General features: G+C 39.2%; 1 protein-coding gene across 6 annotated transcripts in view; it reads right to left on the reverse strand.

Moving 5' to 3' along the window:
- The window catches only part of TXNRD1 (thioredoxin reductase 1), a 120,269-nt gene that overhangs the window by 16,322 nt on the left and 83,318 nt on the right, over nucleotides 1-20,629 (reverse strand). For all 6 annotated transcript variants that reach the window (XM_064590697.1, XM_064590698.1, XM_045872702.3 and 3 more), the window contains 6 exons: nucleotides 19,149-19,374; nucleotides 13,458-13,550; nucleotides 12,828-12,904; nucleotides 10,676-10,832; nucleotides 3,685-3,792; nucleotides 1,353-1,448 (listed from right to left, as the gene is read on the reverse strand). In XM_064590697.1, coding sequence (XP_064446767.1) covers nucleotides 1,353-1,448; nucleotides 3,685-3,792; nucleotides 10,676-10,832; nucleotides 12,828-12,904; nucleotides 13,458-13,550; nucleotides 19,149-19,374 — 757 coding nt within the window. The remainder of the gene's footprint in view (nucleotides 1-1,352; nucleotides 1,449-3,684; nucleotides 3,793-10,675; nucleotides 10,833-12,827; nucleotides 12,905-13,457; nucleotides 13,551-19,148; nucleotides 19,375-20,629) is intronic.

Genomic DNA, 20,629 nt, shown 5'->3' on the forward strand with positions numbered 1-20,629 from the left:
TCTCTCTTGCTTTCTCTCTCACATGCTCTCTCTCTCTCAAATAAATAAAATCTTTAAAATGAAAGCATTATTTGAACAAATGACACAACACTGAAAAAAAGACAAATGAACCGCATATACATGAAACAGATTTCCTTGGTCTGAAGGAAAACGTGGAGATTTCATTGATTGCTACATGCAACATGCAACTGAACTAGCTCTTGCTAGAGGGAGACAGAACATCAGACATTTTCTCCTTCTGTCTACAGCAGAATGATGGCTAATGTATACTCAAACACTTCTAATAATAAAAACCTATGTCTGCAGAGCAAAAATTCCGTAAAATCGTTCTTCACGTCAACTGCATCCTAGCATATTCACTTATTAAATGCATCTGGGATGATCTTTTTCGTAAAGGGTCCAGGTTTTCCTGCACTACTGCCTGAGGCAGTAGCTTCTCGATAGGACACATGGTTTAATTATATTCAAATCCCAAAATAAGAAAACACGTGAGGTTATTTGGCTTTTAATTATGGATTGTTTGGCATGGTTTACATTTTACTCAGGCCTTTTTTTCTCAAAGTAAGGTCCCAGCTAAGTTAAAAATACCAGTCCTCATCAGAGTCAATCCACAAGTATGTATGTGTGCATACATGTGTTCTGAGCATGAGAAGAGCAGCCAAAAAAGACAGAAAACCAAGCATGTCTTCAATCACTTTGTAGGTATGGAAACAAGCTCTGTGAGGTCAAGGAGTTTGCCCACAGGCTTTCAGTTACTGGTGTTACATGCAGTAGCCGGTAATGAAATCTTAAATCAGAACCCAGTGAAGAGCTCTTCCCATTACACACCTTTCTCATTAGCTCATTAGATTGTATAAGAATTAACTAAGTTAATACATGTAGGCCTCCAAGTACTGCAATGGTACATAGTAAGTGCTCAATAAACACTTATAAATAAATAAAGCTGTTATAAATTTCCTCTGTGATGGCTTCTCTCTTACTAGAGAAAAGCTGCTTAGGACACAAATGTGTGTTCCTCCCGTTCTTTTATACCTTCTCGTTATTTCTAGAAGTCACTGACTTCATGGCTTCCCTTTTATGAACATACACAGTTCTCACGTTGTCTCTGTGGTCTGCGCTTGGCAAGGTTGGCGGGCCTACCGGCCACGTGCGGAGCCCTGTGCTGGTGACGCTGAGTGCAGGCCAAGCGGTGTCACCATGACCTTTGCCCTCAGACCGTGTCCACGCGGCTGGGAAGACCAACACGTAAAATACTAAAGGAATGCTATGTCCATCATGTGATCAAAATAGAACTACGTATTAAAAACAAATGAAATTACTGGAAAAAAGGATTCAATGAGGATTTCACTTACATTGTCTTTGATATTACAGATTACTTTTGCATAACATTTGTTGCTATCTCTTGATGGAATCGTCCACTCCAACGGCCAGAAGTAACTATGGTAAACCTGAGAAGATATACACGCAATTTAAGACCCATTATCTCAAGAAGTATGTTTGACAAACACCAGCTGTGGATTAAAAACATTGGAGGCTCTTTGATACTTAGACTTTCATTAAACAATAAAATTCATGGAATAAGTAGGAATTTGGTCAGAAGGTAAATGACCTTCCACTTGTTGTCAGGCCCCTTTGCTATAAGCTCATCCCTTAATTATATCTCAGCCTCCGAACAGTAAACCTTAAGTAATAATAACAACAAAAAGCAAGCAAATGAGAGAAAGAAGCCAGGTAATTACTTGCTGTCTTACATCAAGAAAACAAAAGAAAAAAGAAATAAAAAACATAACACTATCTTGCATAGGAATGACAACTTTGGGCAAGAAACAAGTGAAGTGCCAGGAACAATTACAGCAATTATCCAGTTCCTTGCTTGATGCTTCCATTGACGTTTCCTCTTTTGGCATTATTCGCCAACAGCAATGAAGAAGAGAAAGGCAGGAGGGAGGGAAGATGAGAGGTGGGAGGACGCAGGTATCTTGACTGATGCTTCGTGAACTTAAGTCTGGGTGACTACAGGGATTTTTTTCCGCCTCCAGCTGCTAGCCTCAATTCAAAACATATATGGTTGGCTACCTTTTAAAAACATACTGATTATGTAACCATTATAATGAAGTGTTCTTTGATGCTGTAATACCCCAAATGCATTACTTTTATAATGAAAAATGCAAATTCTAATAAAATGAAAGCCAAAGCCTGTCAAGAAATATGAGATATATATTAAGAACCTTAAAATGTGGGGCGCCTGCGTGGCTCAATCGTTAAGCATCTGCCTTCGGCTCAGGTCATGATCCCAGCGTCCTGGGATCAAGCCCCACATCGGGCTCCCTGCTCGGCGGGAAGCCTGCTTCTCCCTCTCCCACTCCCCCTGCTTGTGTTCCCTCTCTCGCTGTGCCTCCCTCCGTCAAATAAATAAATAAAATCTTAAAAAAAAAAAAAAAAAAAAAGAACCTTAAAATATAAGAATCTTTTGATAGGAATCTATCTTCAGAAAATAACCAGAGAAATACAGTGAATTATGAAGATGCTCAATGTTCTATTTATGATAGTGAAAAACTATAAACAATCTAATAAAAGTATGGCTTAACAAATTATTTTATAGCATCCAAAAATACATAAGTCACTTTTGAAAACACTGTTTTTAGGGTGAAATGCTCATGACCTAACATTAACTGTAAAATAGAACAGAAAATTGCCCATAACTTAATCACACTTAAAAAAAATTAAGACATATGTACCTACAATTATACATACACACATATATATACAATATATAAACACATAAATACTTATAAAGAGACTAGAAGGAAATGTGCCAAAATATTAATAGTAGTGATCTCGTTATAAATTACAATTTCTTTTACATTTTCCTAATTTTTCAAACTTCCTACAATGAGGATATACTACTTTTATAATCAGAAAATGCTACTCATGTGGTACTAACAGACCAAGATATTACATGCTACTGCTAATGCGTATTATAAGAAAAGGATTAGGAGATTTAAAATAGGCTATTCTATCATAAAATTTACTGATTTACAGATCTGCTCTGTAAAGTTTTACTGGAAACTTTCCTCCTCGATGACTTAAGGCAGCAGTCCCTCTAGGTATAGCATTGTATACACACAAGCAGTACGTGCCCCGTGCCTGTTCCTTGACTGTGGCAGTTACAAGGGGATAGCAGTACAAAAACACCCAACTGTCACTGAGAGTGGTCGAAATGTTGTTAAGTTTTAGTTTCCTTCTTTGTATTTTCCACACTTCCAATAATACTGTTTTAATAATAAAAGGAACCAGTAAAAGCAGTTTCAAAAAATAGAAGGAAGTATTACTGGGTCAGCTGACAACTGAAAAACGGAAGGTGGATTATATCCAAGTATTCTATCAACATTAAACTTCCTAAAAGTGGTAACTATAACATGGTTACTAAAGAAATACCCTGTTCGCGGGAAACACACCCTGAAGAATTTAGGAGTAAAGGGGCATTTAACTTCCTTTCAAAAGGTGCAGGGAAAAAAATACAGAGAGAGAAAAAAGAGAATATAAAAAGTATAAAACAAATTTATAGGTTAACGAAAGGTCTTTGTACAATTGTTCACCTTTTCTGTATGCTTGAAGTTACTTTTAATTTTGAACAAAAAGCAGCAGTAACTTAACACAGGCATAAAGAATAATATAACTTACCTCAATATTTTCTTCCCCAAACGTGTCCACAGCTTTCTCCTCAGAAAGACCACAGGCACCATATTCCAAAGGAGTAAACACAGTTGTTGGAACATTTTCATAGTCACACTGTTTCAAAATGAAGTAAAGAGTTAAGACAGGAGAAATTAGAACTCAAAAAAGGGTATATGTCAAAAAGGTTCAAAATCAGGAGAAAAGCAGACTAATAAATTTCTACCAAAAGTATGGGAAGTCACAACCCCAGGTATAAACCTACTACCCTGAGAACCATTAACTCATGTGACAGTTGTAATAGAGGTTTGAAGTCTGGCAAGATCAGTCATGAATAGATTCATGTGCCTTCTCCATCCATCTACCAACTGATGTTAACAACAAGGACACACTTTTGCTCCCTTTATAAAGCAGCCAAAAACAAGACGAGTGTACCCAATGCTGACAGTCTCATATTGGTGACAGGAATTAATAGACTTCTTTGGAAAACCAATTAGGTAATACCGATTAAGAGCCATAGAAACATTCTTTACCTCTGTGCCAAGAATCCCACTCTTAGAAATCTGTAATAATCTACTGTACAGAAAAAGCTCCATGCATTAACTGAGCATTGCATGGCAATATGCTGAGTGTCTCTCAAATGCAAATAGGACAGTGGTTCTACAGTACATACACTCAGTGTGGTATTATACAGCCACTGAAGTGGAAGGCCACAGAAACAACAACAGCTACCCACGGTATTTCTATTATACAGCCGCTGAAGTGGAAGGCCACAGAAACAACAACAGCTACCCACGGTATTTCTATTATACAGCCACTGAAGTGGAAGGCCACAGAAACAACAAGAGTTACCCACGGTATTTCCCAAGCACATTTTATGATGTTAATAGCAGAGATGACAAAAGGATTCTGAAGTCAAACAAGTTTGTGAAACGCTGGACTAAGTAAATAAACAGGTTTCTCTACTACGGATTTCTCAGTCTTCAGTATACTGATGTGAAGTGTGGAAAAGAGATTATGTAAAGGCCAAACCTGTTTGTAAATGCAATTTGGTAAAAACCTACCAACCATATGTGTACACAGAGGGGAGCCTAAGTAACAGTCTGCACTTAAAATATCAGATACTCAATTCCCCTTTAAAACAGTAGGGTAAAATCTTTAAAATGTGTCTCCCTCTAGAAACAATAAATATAATCCTTTTTCTCTAAAAAGAACATGAACCCTTGGAATTCGGAATCAAAAGCACAGGCAGACATCCCCGGACGGCCATCATGGTGTTATCAGGGACCAGAATTACTGTTCTGCTTTCAACAACGAGAAAACAAGACAAAGAGCAGGCAACACTTTCAGATGCTGGACAACAGGCAGCGCAGGACTGTGATCCAGGCCTGACAGAAAGGCAACAAATGAGGCGAGTCCAGTGATTTCTTGTTTACCGTCCAGAGCACTATCTAGGGACTGGGTGCAAGAGGAGGGAACTCAGAGCCCAGCAGTCTCTGAGTCATGGAGACAGAGACCACAGTTCAGGGGAGTCAGGGTGGCTCAAAGCTGCGGGGCAGAGCCCCAGAGGGCAGAGCTGCACGAAAGAACTCTTGAAATCTGCAGAGATTTGGGCTGAGAACTGATCTGTCCATGTGTCACAAGAGGTACTCCAGGGTAAGGAAAGAACCACTGGAAAGCAGAGAAAGCAGGAGGCCCCAAGTGACCAGAGCTCTTACAGGACTGGAAATAGCTCCTGTTCCCTCAAGCCAGAGTAGAAAGAATTCATAAAGTAAGGGGAACGGGGAGAGTCCTCCAAAAGGCAGCCCTAGATGAAAGGTGGCTATTGACAGACCCTAAAAAAGCACAAAAGCAAGTTTTACAAAAGGATAAAACTAGTTCCACATACTTAATGGGCGGCCAGCACAAAATCCAACACTGTATAAAGAATTCAACAAAACCCAGCAGCCAACAATGTAAAATGTCAAATATCCACATTCATCCAAAATAACAAGACATGCAAAGGAGCAGGAACACGTGAGCCAAAACCAAGAGAAAAATCAATTAACAGAAACAGACACGGAAGACGAGATGATGGAATTATCAGAGGACATTCAATGAGCTATTATAAACATATTGTGTATATTCAAGCAAATAGAGAAAAACGTGAACCCACTGAGGAGAGAAAAGGAAAAGATTTGAAATAAATAAAACTCACAGAGATGAAAAAAACTATTTGAAGTGCAAACTACACAATATGGAATTAATAGCCTTAGTGCTGAAGATCAGCAAACTTGAAGACATCACGACAGATTCTCGAAAAAAAATACAGCACAGAAACGGGGGAAAGAACATAAAAAGAGCATCGGAAGACTCATGGGATAATACTGAGCAAACCAATATTCATCCATTGGAGGCTGAGCGGAAAAAAAAAAAAAGGAAGAGGGAAGACAGAAAAAACAAATGAATGGCTGAAAATTTTCCAAATCTGATGAAAAGGATAAACATAAATCCAAGAATCTTGACAAACCCTGAGTAGAATAATTATAAGGAAAAGCATGCCAAGACATGCAATAATTTCGTAGAAATTGCTAAAACACAAAGATAAAAATGATAGCATACTTGTGTTCAGAATCCATGCAACCAAAAGATAACAGACAAATCATTAAATATTTAAGGAAACACAGTAAATCTAGAACTCTATATTCAGCAAAAAATATCTTCCAAAAAAATGGAGGCAAAATAAACAAACAACAACAAAGAGTAGAAAAGGAATTCACCAGGAGCAGACATGCACTAAGTAACTGTTAAAGGAAATTCTTCAGGCAGGAAATGGTGTACCAGATGGAAACCTGGATCCATATAAAAGAAAAGCTTGTCCTGGGCTCCAAACTGCAGGTTCCAATGGACTTAAATGGGCTGTTGTGGCCTAGCCTGGAAAATGTAATCCTTGCCTCTAACACTTCCATTTGGAGAATACACTTCGCAGTTTTCACATCAACTTAATGAACTTTTAGAACACAACCTGTTCTGAAGCTGAAGATATGTGTACTGTGGCTTCTCTATGGTTTTCACATAAAATATTTTATATATTTATTTTTTATTTTTTATTTTTTAAGTAGGCTTCACACCCAACACAGGGCTTGAACTCACGACTCTGAGATCAAGAGTTGCATGGTCTACCGACTGAGCCAGCCAAGCACCCCTAAAATATTTTATAAAACTGAGTTAACAAATAAAGTACCACTTTAATAATAAAGATGCCAATGTTTACTCTTTGTAAAAACAAAGTATTTCAAGTGTTTGAGAGCAATTCTAAAAAGATCCAAGAGACAACAACTGGTCATTCTGCTGACACGTCCGTCATACTGTGCTTTAAACTGGTATGTGTGTCTTCTCATGTGGCTTTTTTTTCTTTTTAAAGCTTTTATTTATTTATTTGACAGAGAGAGAGACAGCGAGAGAGAGAACACAAGCAGGGGAAGTGGGAGAGGGAGAAGCAGGCTTCCCGCCGAGCAGGGAGCCCAATGTGGGGCTCGATCCCAGGACCCCGGGATCATGACCTGAGCCGAAGGCAGACGCCTAACAACTGAGCCACCCAGGCGCCCCCTCATGTGGCTTTTTAAACAAAGGGCTTAGTGGAATGACCATCATCTACAGGCTGACTCAGCTTTACAGTCTGTCCTAGATCAGTTTTTGAAATGATAAAAACATTTTTTTCCCTCCCTTCACTTGTGTTTCCAAAAGAATGAATATTTAGGGGCGCCTGGGTGGCTCAGTTGGTTAAGCGACTGCCTTCGGCTCAGGTCATGGTCCCAGGGTCCTGGGATCGAGTCCCGCGTCGGGCTCCCTGCTCTGCGGGGAGCCTGCTTCTCCCTCTCCCACTCCCCCTGCTTGTGTTCCCTCTCTCGCTGTGTCTCTCTCTGTCAAATAAATAAATAAAATCTTTAAAAAAAAAAGAATGAATATTTAGTTTATTTAATGGCAAATATTTTTAAGTTTCAAAAGTTTATTATTAAATGTTTAAAAGGTTCATTTAAATTTTCCCAATGTATTTTCCACTTCATTTTATTTAGGAAAGTTATGTGTTATAGAGATGTTTGCAAATTGGTGGATTCTTTAAGTCTTGAGATACCTTCCTTTCCTATTCCATCCCCTATTCTTCTATAATCTATACTTCCCAAATCTTTCTTAGGCAATAAATCGCCATGATTAAGACAGCAGTATCTAAGATCAGAACTGGACTTCATTTATGCCTCGGCTGCCTCCCAGCCTTGTGACCTCGCAGTTACCTAATTTCCCCGTACTATGTCATCAACCTCCAGAGCTGCCCCGAGGCTGAATGAGTTAAGGCTTACAAAGCACTTAGCACAGTGCCAAGCATGTCGCAAGAACTCACATGTAGCGCTTTGTCTCCCTTTCCTCCCAATGCTCTGGTAAAGCAGTGAGGAATAGACAGCAATTTTGGAGGAAGGCACTAACACCCAGGATTCAATCTGGGCTCTCTTAAAATCCCATCATGGATTTAACTCAGCCAGGTGTTGATGTTAAGCTGAACTTTTCAACAGAAAAGAGATCTTTTCTGGAAGCTGCTCCTTTAGAAGGAGGGCAGACATGGATTCTCACACCTTCTCAGACATATGGTAACATTCTCATTAACACACGTTGGGCTAATTAAAGAGATTATGCAGTTGCTTTAAAAAAAAAAAAAAAAAGAAGTGTTTGATTTCCCCAAATACATTTAACCCAGATATCTACTGGCATTTCGACTTGACTTTATTTACTATATTAAAGGATGGATAGATAGACCAGTGAGATTTCAAACTCAAGAGATCTGAGCAGCACCTGTTTATATTTTCCTGTTCGGGAAAGCATTTGTCTTATTATTAGAGTTGGACTAAAAATAAGGGAAAAAAACACAAAACAGAACAACAGAAAAAGAGTCCTTTAATTGCAACTTACATTAAATTCTGATGTTGATAAAGCTTAAGGCACTTTAAGAAAAAATTTGCTCTACCTGGCAGAGAACAGAATACAGTACCATGCCCACACATGGAAGGCCATGTATGTCCAAAGTAGGTGCAAAGATTCATTAAAGGTTTTTAAGAATTTTGTGCTACTTAATTCCAACTTAATTTAGGAGCAAATATTTGCATGTGCCTCCTTTGGTTATTTATGGCATATAAAAATATCTCCATTTTACTGAAACACAAAGATATAAGGTCAAGAACAAATTCAATACATCTCAGGCTGTATTTCTAAATACCCCTTTCTTGGTTTACCAGATACTCAAAAATTGCAACAATGAATACAAGACATAACTCATTCAAAGAAGTGGTTAAATTTATCCCAAATTGTAGTAATAACCAGCTGCTATGCCCTGGATGATCAATCTGGAATTTAAAACCCTTTTTAATTTTTAGCCTCAATCCTGTTAATTTCAAAATAGAAGATCTTGCTATGCCACCATCCACACTAACCCCAGGTACATTTGAAATGCCGGTTACAAATTTTACTAGCTGCATTCTTCGAGGTTTCCATTACTGTAACCAACCTAGATCAACCCATGGTGATTAAGGTGTAAGGAAAATGGGCAGAGACTAAGTGCTTTACAATCAGTGTTCCTGGAATCCTTTCCAATAATTAATTAGGGAGGAAATGTTGATAATGGGGAAGGCTATGCATGTGTTAGGGCAGGGAATAACACAGGGGAAATCTTGGTACCTTCCTCTCAGTTTCGCTGTGAACCTGTAACTGCTCTAAAAACTCATCTTAGGGGCGCCTGGGTGGCTCATTTGTTAAGCATCTGCCTTCGGCTCAGGTCATGGATCCTAGGGTCCTGGGATCGAGCCCCGCATTGGGCTTCCCTGCTCAGTGGGAAGCCTGCTTCTCCCTCTCCCACTCCCCCTGCTTGTGTTCCCTCTCTCGCTGTCTCTCTCTCTCTGTCAAAGAAATGAATAAAATCTTTAAAAAAAAAAACTCATCTTAAAAAATGAGAGTCTATTTATTCTTGCCATCTAGTCCCACGAAACATACCTAAGAGTTTCAATTTCCTATACTGACTTTAAAAAAATCACTTTAGAACATTAATATAACACATTAAACATTCCAAGAGCGGAAGACATATTTTTAAAAATGACAGGGTAATAAAGCCTGAATATTGGTTTTAACAGCTTTGCAAACTGACATTATTAACCAGATCCCCAAATCCTTTTATAGCCTAGATAGGTGCCATAAAAGGATTTAGAAAATTATAAATTGGTAATAATGAAATTAATGTAAAATGCAACTATTATGCATATATGGAACATAACAGTGCTGAAACTTGATTAATCAAGCTCATTTTATTCCCAGTGTGATTCCAAGAATGACAATTTTTTTTTATTTTTTTTAAAGATTTTTATTTATTTATTTGTCAGAGAGATTTTTATTTATTTATTTGTCAGAGAGAGAGCACAAGCAGGGGGAGCAGCAGAGGGAGAGGGAGAAGCAGACTCCCCGCTGAGCAGGGAGCCCGATGTGGGGCTCGATCCCAGGACCCTGGGATCATGACCTGAGCCGAAGGCAGACGCCCAACTACTGAGCCACCCAGGCGTCCCAAGAATGACAATTTTCTTAATAAAGTCATAAAAGTACAGCAGTCTTAACAATATCTTGTTTGGGATACAGTTAATAAAGCACATCTAGGATGCCATCAGCAAGATAGCTAAACTATTCAAGACCCTGAAAACTTCACAGCTACCCCTGACTAGGGAACTGGCAGTGTTATTGAAAACAGTATCAATAGTGGGACGCCTGGGTGGCTCAGTCGGTTAAGTGTCCAACTCTTGGTTTCGGCTCAGGTCGTGATCTCATAGGTCGTGGGATCGAGTCCTGTGTAGGGCTCCATGCTCAATACAGAGTCTGCTTGAGATTCTTTCTCTCCCTTTGCCCCTCCCCCACTCACGCACACTCTCTCTCAAATAAATAAATAAACAAAACAAAAAAACCCAGCATCAGTAAGTGTCATCCACAAACTCACCTTCACATTGGAGCCAGCATAAAGCCTCTGAGCCAGCAATCTTCCTGCCTGGATTGCTACTGGGGTGAGCTCCAGCTTCCCCTCTAATACATCGCCAATGGCATAGATGTAAGGCACATTGGTCTGCTCTTCATCTGTGACAGGTATTTTTCCAGTCCTGAAAATTCATTCAGTTAAAATCATCAATTACCACTATTAAGTAGAACAAAATCTCCTTTCTCCCAAAGAAGCCCAAAATCGTGGGGCACCTGGGTGGCTCAGTCGTTAGGCATCTGCCTTCGGCTCAGGTCATGGCCCCAGGGTCCTGGGATCGAGCCCCACATCGGGCTCCCTGCTCAGCAGGAAGCCTGCTTCTCCCTCTCCCACTCCCCCTGCTTGTGTTCCCTCTCTCGCTATGTCTGTCAAATAAATAAATAAATACAATCTTTTAAAAAAAGAAGCCCAAAATTGTGATTCTAGCTAAGGGCAACGTTCTAATGTGTTAACTTAAAAATATATATACACACATGGGCGCCTAGGTGGCTCGGTCAGTTAAGCATCCGACTCTTGATTTCGGCTCAGGTCATGATCTCAGGGTCATGAGATCAAGCCCTGCATCAGGCTCCACGCTGAGCATGGAGGCTGCTTAAAATTCTCTCTCTCCCTCTGCCTCTTCCACCACACCACCACACCCCCCATGCACTCTCTAAAAAAATTAAATACATACATACATAAAATAAAATATAATAAAATAAAAATTTTATAAACATATGTAAAAAGCTTAGAGACAATTCTGGAATAAGAAAACTGTAAGAAACTTTGGAGGAAAACTACAATAGTGGTTAAGAATATGCAGATTCTAGGGGCACCTGGATGGCTCGGTAGAGGAGCATGCAACTCTTGATCTTGGGGTTGTGTGAGCCCCACGCTGGGTGTAGAGATTACTTAAACAAATAAAACTTAAAAAAAAAAAAAAAAGAGGGTGCCTGAGTGGCTCAGTTGGTTAAGTGACTGCCTTTGGCACAGGTCATGATACTGGAGTACCAGGAGTCCCTCATCGGGAGCAGGGAGTCTGCTTTTCCCTCTGACCCTCCCCCCGCCTTGGGCTCTCATTCTCTCTCAAATAAACAAATAAAATCTTAAAAAAAAAAAAAAAAAGAATATGCAGATTCTAAACTATAATAACCAGGTCTGTTTGTTATCACCTCTATGATGTTGGGAGGGCTATTTAATATCACTAAGCTTCATTTTCCCACCTATAAATGGGAACCATAATAATGGGAATACTGGTAATAAAAAAAAGGATACCATCTTCTACCTTAAGGGAATGTGAGGATTCAATGAAAATGTGTACAAAATATTTAGCACAAAAGTCCGTGGCTCACAGTAAGTGCACAGCAAGTGTTAGCTGTTAACATTACACAAAATCTAAGCTTTGGACCCACTGGAAACAGGCTAGCAGGTTTATTAAGTTGATGGAACATTTGGTCTGCTAAATCTTATTGGTGACCTCCTAAACAACTCTGTCTCTTCATCCCAGTAAAAAAATGAATTTTCAAAAATCCTCACAATCAGATTAGGAAGTTTCTTCTCCAAAATACAGGTTATTCCTAAAAGGGGAAAAGAAACCTGTATTTTTAGTTTCCCAGACATTTGGCATACACAGCACTTGTTTTTACTGGGCCTTAAGAAAGGTGATATTGGGAAATAGCCCCAGGCAGGAGATAAGCAGCTACCACCCATCTTAGTTATCTCATGTGGTGCTACAGTCCAGAGGATGTGAAGAACTTTTAACCCCGAAAAAAGAAGTTGTCGATACTTGCAGCTCTCCCTAGAAATACAGTGACCACTCATCATCCTAAAACTTGGTAGCTCTAAACATGGTTCAAATCTACATATTTAATGAAGCTCAAAGCACACACCTGCAATTAGCTGTGGGGTTAGATTCTTTTTCTGGACACTATACCTTAAAGAAATAAAATGCAAGCTGCTCTATCTTCCATTTAGATTTTGAAAAGGGAAAAAAACCAGGAAATACTAATGTGAGTGGCACTGAGAGTTTTCTCCAACTATAATAAAAACTAACTCTAAAAATCTAAATCTCCACTATTAATCAGTATTACAAATAACTGAAATAGTACTCGATAAGATATAATAAAATTTTTTCTCTTACTTTTCATTTATCTTTACCCCCACGGTTTCTAAGCCAATTTTTCTTGTGCAAGCATCTCTTCCTATTGCCAGCAATACCTGAAAAATTATTAATATATCAGTGACTGCTATCAAAAAGCCTGCACATAAGTTACTTAATAATTAAGCCAATCTGATTTCATTTTCCAGACCTGGAAAGAAATATTTCATTAAAAAAATAATGCAAGAGTTTAAACAAATTATTTTAAAAATATATCCACTGAACAGGATATAGCAGAAATCCTTATCCATTTATTAAGAAAAAGAAAGTCAACAATTCCTTTATAAATCTAGCCAAGTTTAGGGACAAAGACAGCATAGCCTATGACTGAATTATTTTTTTTTTAAGTAGTGAGCTAGGGAGATTAAAATTTTGAAAGAGAAGTTCTAGGTCATTTAAAAACTTGGATACCATTTTTAGCTATTTGACAAATGGTATTTTTAAGTTACATATAAAACAAATTATAATATCACAAGTAATAAAGATGTCTTAAAATGGGAATATAATCAAGGGTTTTGGAAGCAGAAAATTGCCGTTATATGTACACAGCAAATATCTGATAAGCACATTATTTGCTTTCTAATGAAGCAATGACTTGGGTTCACTCCTTACCGTATTATACTCTCCTTCAATGATTTCATCACAACTGGTGGACTTAGCTATCACCCTGAGTCGGCCTGGTGTCCCTGCTTCAATTTGTTCAACCTGTAAAAGTAATAAAGTTTTACTCCACAATAAGAACATGTACTAACCCCCTTCTATCAGGTTAATGCAAAATTAAACACAAAATCTGGCTGGAAAGGTCTTTCATGTCCCATCTCCCTCACCTTAACATCATTAGGACAGTAAGATTTTTTTATTTTACCCCCTTCTTTCTTGTTGCTTAATGTTTGCTGGAGGGGCTTTCTTTCAAATAATTCCCAAACAGAATAAAATTCAAAGAGAAAAGTGGAATTGGACTACAATCACTAAACTCCAATTAAAGACTTGCTGCTTTTCCCAGGCTCCTATATATACTGCAACTCACCCAGAACCATGAATCCCCTGGAGAGCCACTACTGCTCAAATTCAGAGATTCTCTTCCAACTACACATGTGCAGTTTGGTCAACAAAGAACAGACACTGGAGTAAATCAAACATGATATAGGTAACAGCTAGAGTGCCCTAAATAGTATAGTGAGCAAGGAGGTAGGTTTATCGTAAGTAGGGGTGGTCTTCACTTCGGGGATGTAAGGAGGAAGGAGCCAACCCTGGAGCTGTGCTGTGCCAGATGGGATCAAACACACTAACCCACTACTCCGAGATGCCAACCATGACCTCCAAACTAGGTAGCGACGGATGAAAAATGTCATCCCCTGGAGGCTTCTGCAGGTCTGTAGTTCACCTTTGTCTCTGAATGACAGCAAATCATGGGTTTCTATAAAATATTTACTCAAAGAAACTCAAAATCACCTGCAATTTCTACTCTACCTTGTAGATACAACCATTCTGTATGGGAAGACTGCCAAGGATCATTTTACTTTCACCATCAATATGATAATAAAGATTTCCTTCTCAAATTCCCTACCTTTTTATATAGTTAAGCCCATTTAAACATACTGAAAATGTCTTTCCTATTTAAGTTTAATGTTCTAACCTCTGGAGAAGAGCTGCATTAGTCAGATTAGCTGCATTAGCTCAGATTTGCCTAAAAATGATAAAGGCCTCATCACACCTCTAGTTCCTTCCTGTCTCACTCACTTTTGTATTCCAGTTAGGCTTTTCCTGTATCTAAAACAATGTCTGCATTTAGAACAATTTTATTCCCTGCAATCTCTCTGCACATCACACTGCTCTGTCCCAAACGTGTTCTCTCCTTCCTCCCTGGAGAAGGCCACTTCTACTAGGTCACTGGCTAATGCAACACAGCTTCACCAATGCCCATGGGGGTCAGAGAGAGACCCTGGGAACCCAAGTAAAATGTCAGGTGCAAAGATACATTTATTTCACTAGGGGACAGTCCACAAGATTCTCAAAGTTGCCCACAACTCTCCAAATATTAAGACATTATAAAGGAATGGTCAATTAATCTCCAACAAAGGAGGCAAGAATATGCAATGGGAAAGACAGTCTCTTCAATAAATGGTGTTGGGAAAACTGGACAGCTACATGCAAAAAAAAAACAAAAATGAAAGTGGCCCACTTGCTGACACAATACACAAAAATAAACTCAAAATGGATTAAGGACCTAAATGTGAGACCTGAAACCATAAAAATCCAAGAAGAGAACACAGGCAGTAACTTCTCTGACATCAGCCCTAACAACATTTTTCTAGATACGTCTCCTGAGGCAAGGGAAAAAAAAGCAAAAATGAACTACTAGGACTACATCAAAATAAAAAGCTCTTGCACAATGAAGGAAACAATCAACAAAACTAAAAGACAACCTACTGAATGGGAGAAGATATCTACAAATGACGTATCTGATAAAGGGTTAGTATCCAAAATATATAAAGAATTTCTTAAAAAAAAAAAAGAAGAATTTATACAACTCAACACCAAAAAAACAAATAATCCAACTAAAAAATGGGCAGAAGTAGGGCACCTGAGTAGCTCAGTCAGTTAAGCGTCTTGACTCTTGATCTCAGACCAGGTCTTGATCTCAGAGTCATGAATTCAAGCCCCGTGGAGCCTACTTAAAAAAAAAAAAAAAAATGGGCAGAAGACATGAAAAGACATTTCTCCAAAGAAGGCATCCAGATGGCCAACAGGCACATGAAAAGATGATCAATAATACTCATCATCAGGGAAATGCAAACCAAAACCACACACCATGAGAAGGGAATGTCTGGGTGGCTTAGTCAATTAAGCGTCTGCCTTCAGCTCAGGTCATGATCCCAGTGTCCTAGGATCCAGCCCCATTATCAGGCTCCCTACTCCACGGGGAGTCTGCTTCTCCCGCCCCCTCTGCCCCCCAACCCCCACTCTTGCTCTCTCTCAAATAAACACATAAAATCTTTAAAAAAAAACCCACTACATCAACATGGATGGGACTGGAGGAGATTATGCTAAGTGAAATAAGTCAAGCAGAGAAAGTCAATTATCATATGGTTTCATTTATTTGTGGAACATAAGGAATAACACGGAGGACATTAGGAGAAGGAAGGGAAAAACGGGGAGGGGGGGGAATTGGAGGGAGAGATGAACCATGAGAGACTATGGACCTGAGAAACAGGGTTTTAGAGGGGAGGGGGGAGGGTGGATTGGTTAGCCCGGTGATGGTTATTAAGGAGGGCACGTACTGCATGGAGCACTGGGTGTTATATGAAAACAATGGATCGTGGATCACTACATCAAAAACTAATGATGTGGGGTGCTTGGGTGGCTCAGTCGTTAAGCATCTGCCTTCGGCTCAGGTCATGATCCCGGAGTCCTGGGATCAAGCCCCGCATCGGGCTCCCTGCTCAGCGAGAAGCCTGCTTCTCCTTCTCCCACTCTCCCTGCTTGTGTTCCCTCTCTCACTGTATCTCTGTCAAATAAATAAAATCTTTAAAAAAAAAACAAAACTAATGATGTATTGTATGGTGACTAATATAACATGATATAATTAATATCATATAATATATATAACTAATATAACATGATAAAATAAAAAAAAAAAAACCCACAATGAGATATTACTTCACACCTCTCAGAAGAGCTAAAATCAAAAACACAAGAAACAACAAATGTTGGCGAGGATGTGGAGAAATAGGAACCCTCATGCACTGTTGGTGGAAACGAAAGCTGGTGCAGCCACTGTGGAAGACAATATGGAGGTTCCTTAAAAAATTAAAAATAGAGGGGTGCCTGGATGATTCGGACAGTCCGCCTCTTGGCTTCGGCTCAGGTCATGATCTCAGGGCCCCAGGATTGAGCCCCTTGATGGGCTCTGCACTCTTCGCAAGTCTGCTTATCCCTCTCCCTCCTCTCTGCCCCTCCCCCCCCACTCCCCACTCATGTGTACACACTCTCTCTCTAGAATAAATAAAATCTTTTTTAAAAAAATTAAAACTAGAACTACCCTATGATCCAGTAATTGCACTACCAGGTATTTACCCAAAGAATATGAAAACATGGGCGCCTGGGTGGCTCAGTTGGTTAAGCGACTGCCTTCGGCTCAGGTCATGATCCTGGAGTCCCGGGATCGAGTCCCACATCGGGCTCGCTGCTCGGCAGGGAGTCTGCTTCTTCCTCTGACCCTCCCCCCTCTCATGTGCTCTCTCTCATTCTCTCTCTCTCAAATAAATAAATAAAATCTTTAAAAAAAAAAAAAAAGAATATGAAAACATTAATTTGAAAGGATACATGCACCCCTATGTTTATTGCAGCATTATCTACAATAGTCAAATTATGTAAGGAGGCCAAGTGTCCATCAGTAGATTAATAAAGATGTGATTTATACAAACAATGGAATATTACTCAGCCACAAAAAAGAATGAAATCTTGTCATCTGCAACAACATGGATGGAGCTAGAGAATAAAACACTACGCAAAATAAGTCAGAGAAAGACAAAGAACGTAAGGTTTCACTCATGTGGAATTTAAGAAACAAAACAAACGAATAAAAGAAAAAAGAGAGACAAACCAAACCAACAGACTCTTAACTATAGAGAAGAAATAGATGGTTCAGAGGGCAGGTGAGTGGGGGGATGGGTAAAATAGGTGATGGGGATTAAGGAGGGCACTTATCATGATGAGCACTGGGTGATGCATAGAATTGCTGAATCACTATATTGCACACCTGAAACTAATATAACACTCCATGTTAACTACACTGGAATTTAAAAAAAAGATATTATAGGAAGAGGTTACTCTTCCATCAGAACGTGTACGTCCAGCTGTTGTTTTCTAATCATGGTCCTAGTGCAAACATAGCATATCTACCTCCACTCCCTAAAAAACAACTCCAGTAATCAAGTACTGATTACTTCCAGGACATCTGCTACTTAATCCTCACTACAATATTGGGAGATAGGTTCATTTAAGATTTACTCTGTGCCAGGGTCTGTTCTAAATACTTTCTAAGTGTCAGCTAATGCAATCTTCACAAGAACTCTGAGACGGGTGCTATTATCATCCTGATTTTACAGAAGAAACTGAAGCTCAGAGAGGTTAAGTAATTCCTCCAAAGTCATATAGTGAGAAAACCCTAGAGCAGTATTGAAAGCAAGTCATGATCATCCCAATGCTCAAACTCTACCCATCTACATTAAGAGATCCCTAACATGGTCCTACAAAGAACCTAAGTTAAGCCACTGAACAAACTTGACAGCTAAAATTCCTTAACTTTGGGGCGCCTGGGTGGCTCGGTTGGGCGACTGCCTTTGGCTCAGGTCATGATCCTGGAGTCCCGGGATCGAGTCCCGCATCGGGCTCCCTGCTCAGCAGGGAGTCTGCTTCTCCCTCTGACCCTCCCCCCTCTCATGTGCTCTCTCTCTCTCAAATAAATAAATAAAATCTTTACAAAAAAAATAAAATAAAATTCCTTAACTTTGTGTTAACACAACAGTCTCATCCTTACCTGCTCTAAAGGAAACTTATTAGTCTGAGATACAAGAAGTGATTGATTTTGTCACTTTTATATATCAAAATATCTGTGTAAATTGGCATATTTTTTGATCTTTTCAAAAGAAGACTGAAGAATGAAAAAAGGCCAGCCCATATAACAAAATTAGATAATCGTTCTCAGAGAAGCCAGAATAATACAGTGCATCCGTTGACTACACAGTATACCAAGGGCAAATGTCTTATGAAAAAAATTTAAAAACCAGCCCAGGCTTGAACTCTTTATTTAAATCACTGGTGTGTACGGCGAACAAAGGATAATAGACCAAAGATTATAAAGTAAAGGGATGCCTGAAGGAAAGCATTATACAAAAGAGAACCAAAGGTAAGAAAGTTGAGAAGAGAAGAAAGATTATCAATCTGCAGCTAATAACAAAGCTGTTTAGGTGGTAGCAGGTCCAAGTTCATATACCAGGATCACAGACGAGGCACTGCAGCATTCCTAACGGTTTATAATGCCCATCCCAACATACTCTTCTCCTGCCTTTTAAAGGTAAGTATAGGGCCCCGGGGTGGCTCAGCTGGATGAGCGACTGCCTTCGGCTCAGGTCACGATCCTGGAGTCCCGGGTCCCACATCAGACTCCCTGCTCGGCTGGGGCGTCTCCTTCTCCCTCTGACCCTCCCCAGTCTCGTGCTCTCTCTCTCAAATAAATAAAGATCTTTAAAAAATAAAGGTAAGTATAAAACCAACAAACCTACCAGCAACTCCACTTACCTTTATTGGTACAAACTGTTTTATAAACTTGACACCATGTTCTTCCATATGTTCGCCAATTTTGTTGGCCATGTCCTGGTCAAATCCTCTAAGGAGAATGGATCGTACCATAACAGTAACATCTAAGCCAATGCCAACAAGAAATCCAGCACATTCAAGGGCAACATAAGATGCTCCAACCACCAGCGTCTTACCCGGGCAATAAGGTAAGGAGAAAAGATCATCACTGAAAAGAAATTTTAAAAAGTAAAATAAAATAAAAAAAGAAGAAAAGAAATCGAAAATGTTCATATGTGAGTAATGACTAAATCAAAGTAAAATTTTTGGTTTCTTAAGAACAATACATTTTTAAGATTAAAAACATTCAATTAGCTACACACATAATATATGAGAAGTGCTTACAAGGCCTTAGACACTGTCCCTCTCTTGCCACTCAGTTGCTTTGGGAGTAGCTCAAGCTGCCCAGGGCCAAACACAGCAAACCACCTAACTCATGCTCAAACAAAATAATTCTGAACTGTTTGGAGTAATTCTCCACTAATGTGTCTAATATCGTATATTCGCAAACCCAAATCCCCACCCCTCGTATCACCACCACTCAGCTCTCTCCAAGGTGGAATATCTGTGTTACTTCTTTTTATCCAGAACACCAATTATCAAGAATGGGGAGAAAAGGAGGAGAAAACTTCCAACATAACTGTTTTGTAAAATAAAAACCAACTATAAAAAGGAAAACCTGACAAAATCTTTTAGTCAAGTGAAGAATATACAAGACATGAGATCAGAAAAGCACTCTTAAGAAATGAGTTTTTTTTTTAAATATGAGAAAGGAAGCTATCCAAGACAACAAAGAGAACTGTTGCCATCTGAGCTGCCTCTACATGAGGCACAAAGGAAAAAAATTGTTTTCTCCTCCCCCCAAAAAAGGGTCTGAAAGGAATAATTTATAACACAATCAGAAACTCCTGGGCAAAAAGCATCCAAGAGTACGTATTTTTCAACAACCTCTCTTCATGTCGTCATAATGTGAAATTCCTTATTTTATTCCTAATGTGAATTATGTCACCATATGATCACCAGATGGGCAAAAATAAATTACAAAGCCAAACCTTGCTTGACTCATTTCAGAAGGCCAACCTACAATGACATTGTGGCCATGTGAACAGCAAGGAGGAGGGACTAGGGTTTAATAAATCTACATGGCCCACCATTCTGTCGTCGTTTTAGCATCCATATGAATATCCATCTGGTTTTAAATATTATACATTTCTAATATACACTCACACATATGTACATTCCAAACATAAATCTGTATGTCAGCAGTGATGTTAACTGGGTGGTAAGAAGACCAATGTTTATAGTCTTGAATTCTTACATAAAATAATTTTTCCCTTCTCTTTTTCCCAATTCCCTGTCCCTTTGGGCAAAAATGTGGCAAAACACTAGGAATGTTCTAGGAATGGACTGAATGAGTTTGAAGA

Source organism: Mirounga angustirostris, unplaced genomic scaffold (assembly GCF_029215605.1).
Source record: "Mirounga angustirostris isolate CCGP_5_RB_7025 unplaced genomic scaffold, mMirAng1.0.hap1 SCAF_5, whole genome shotgun sequence".
NCBI classification, from domain to species: domain Eukaryota; kingdom Metazoa; phylum Chordata; class Mammalia; order Carnivora; family Phocidae; genus Mirounga; species Mirounga angustirostris.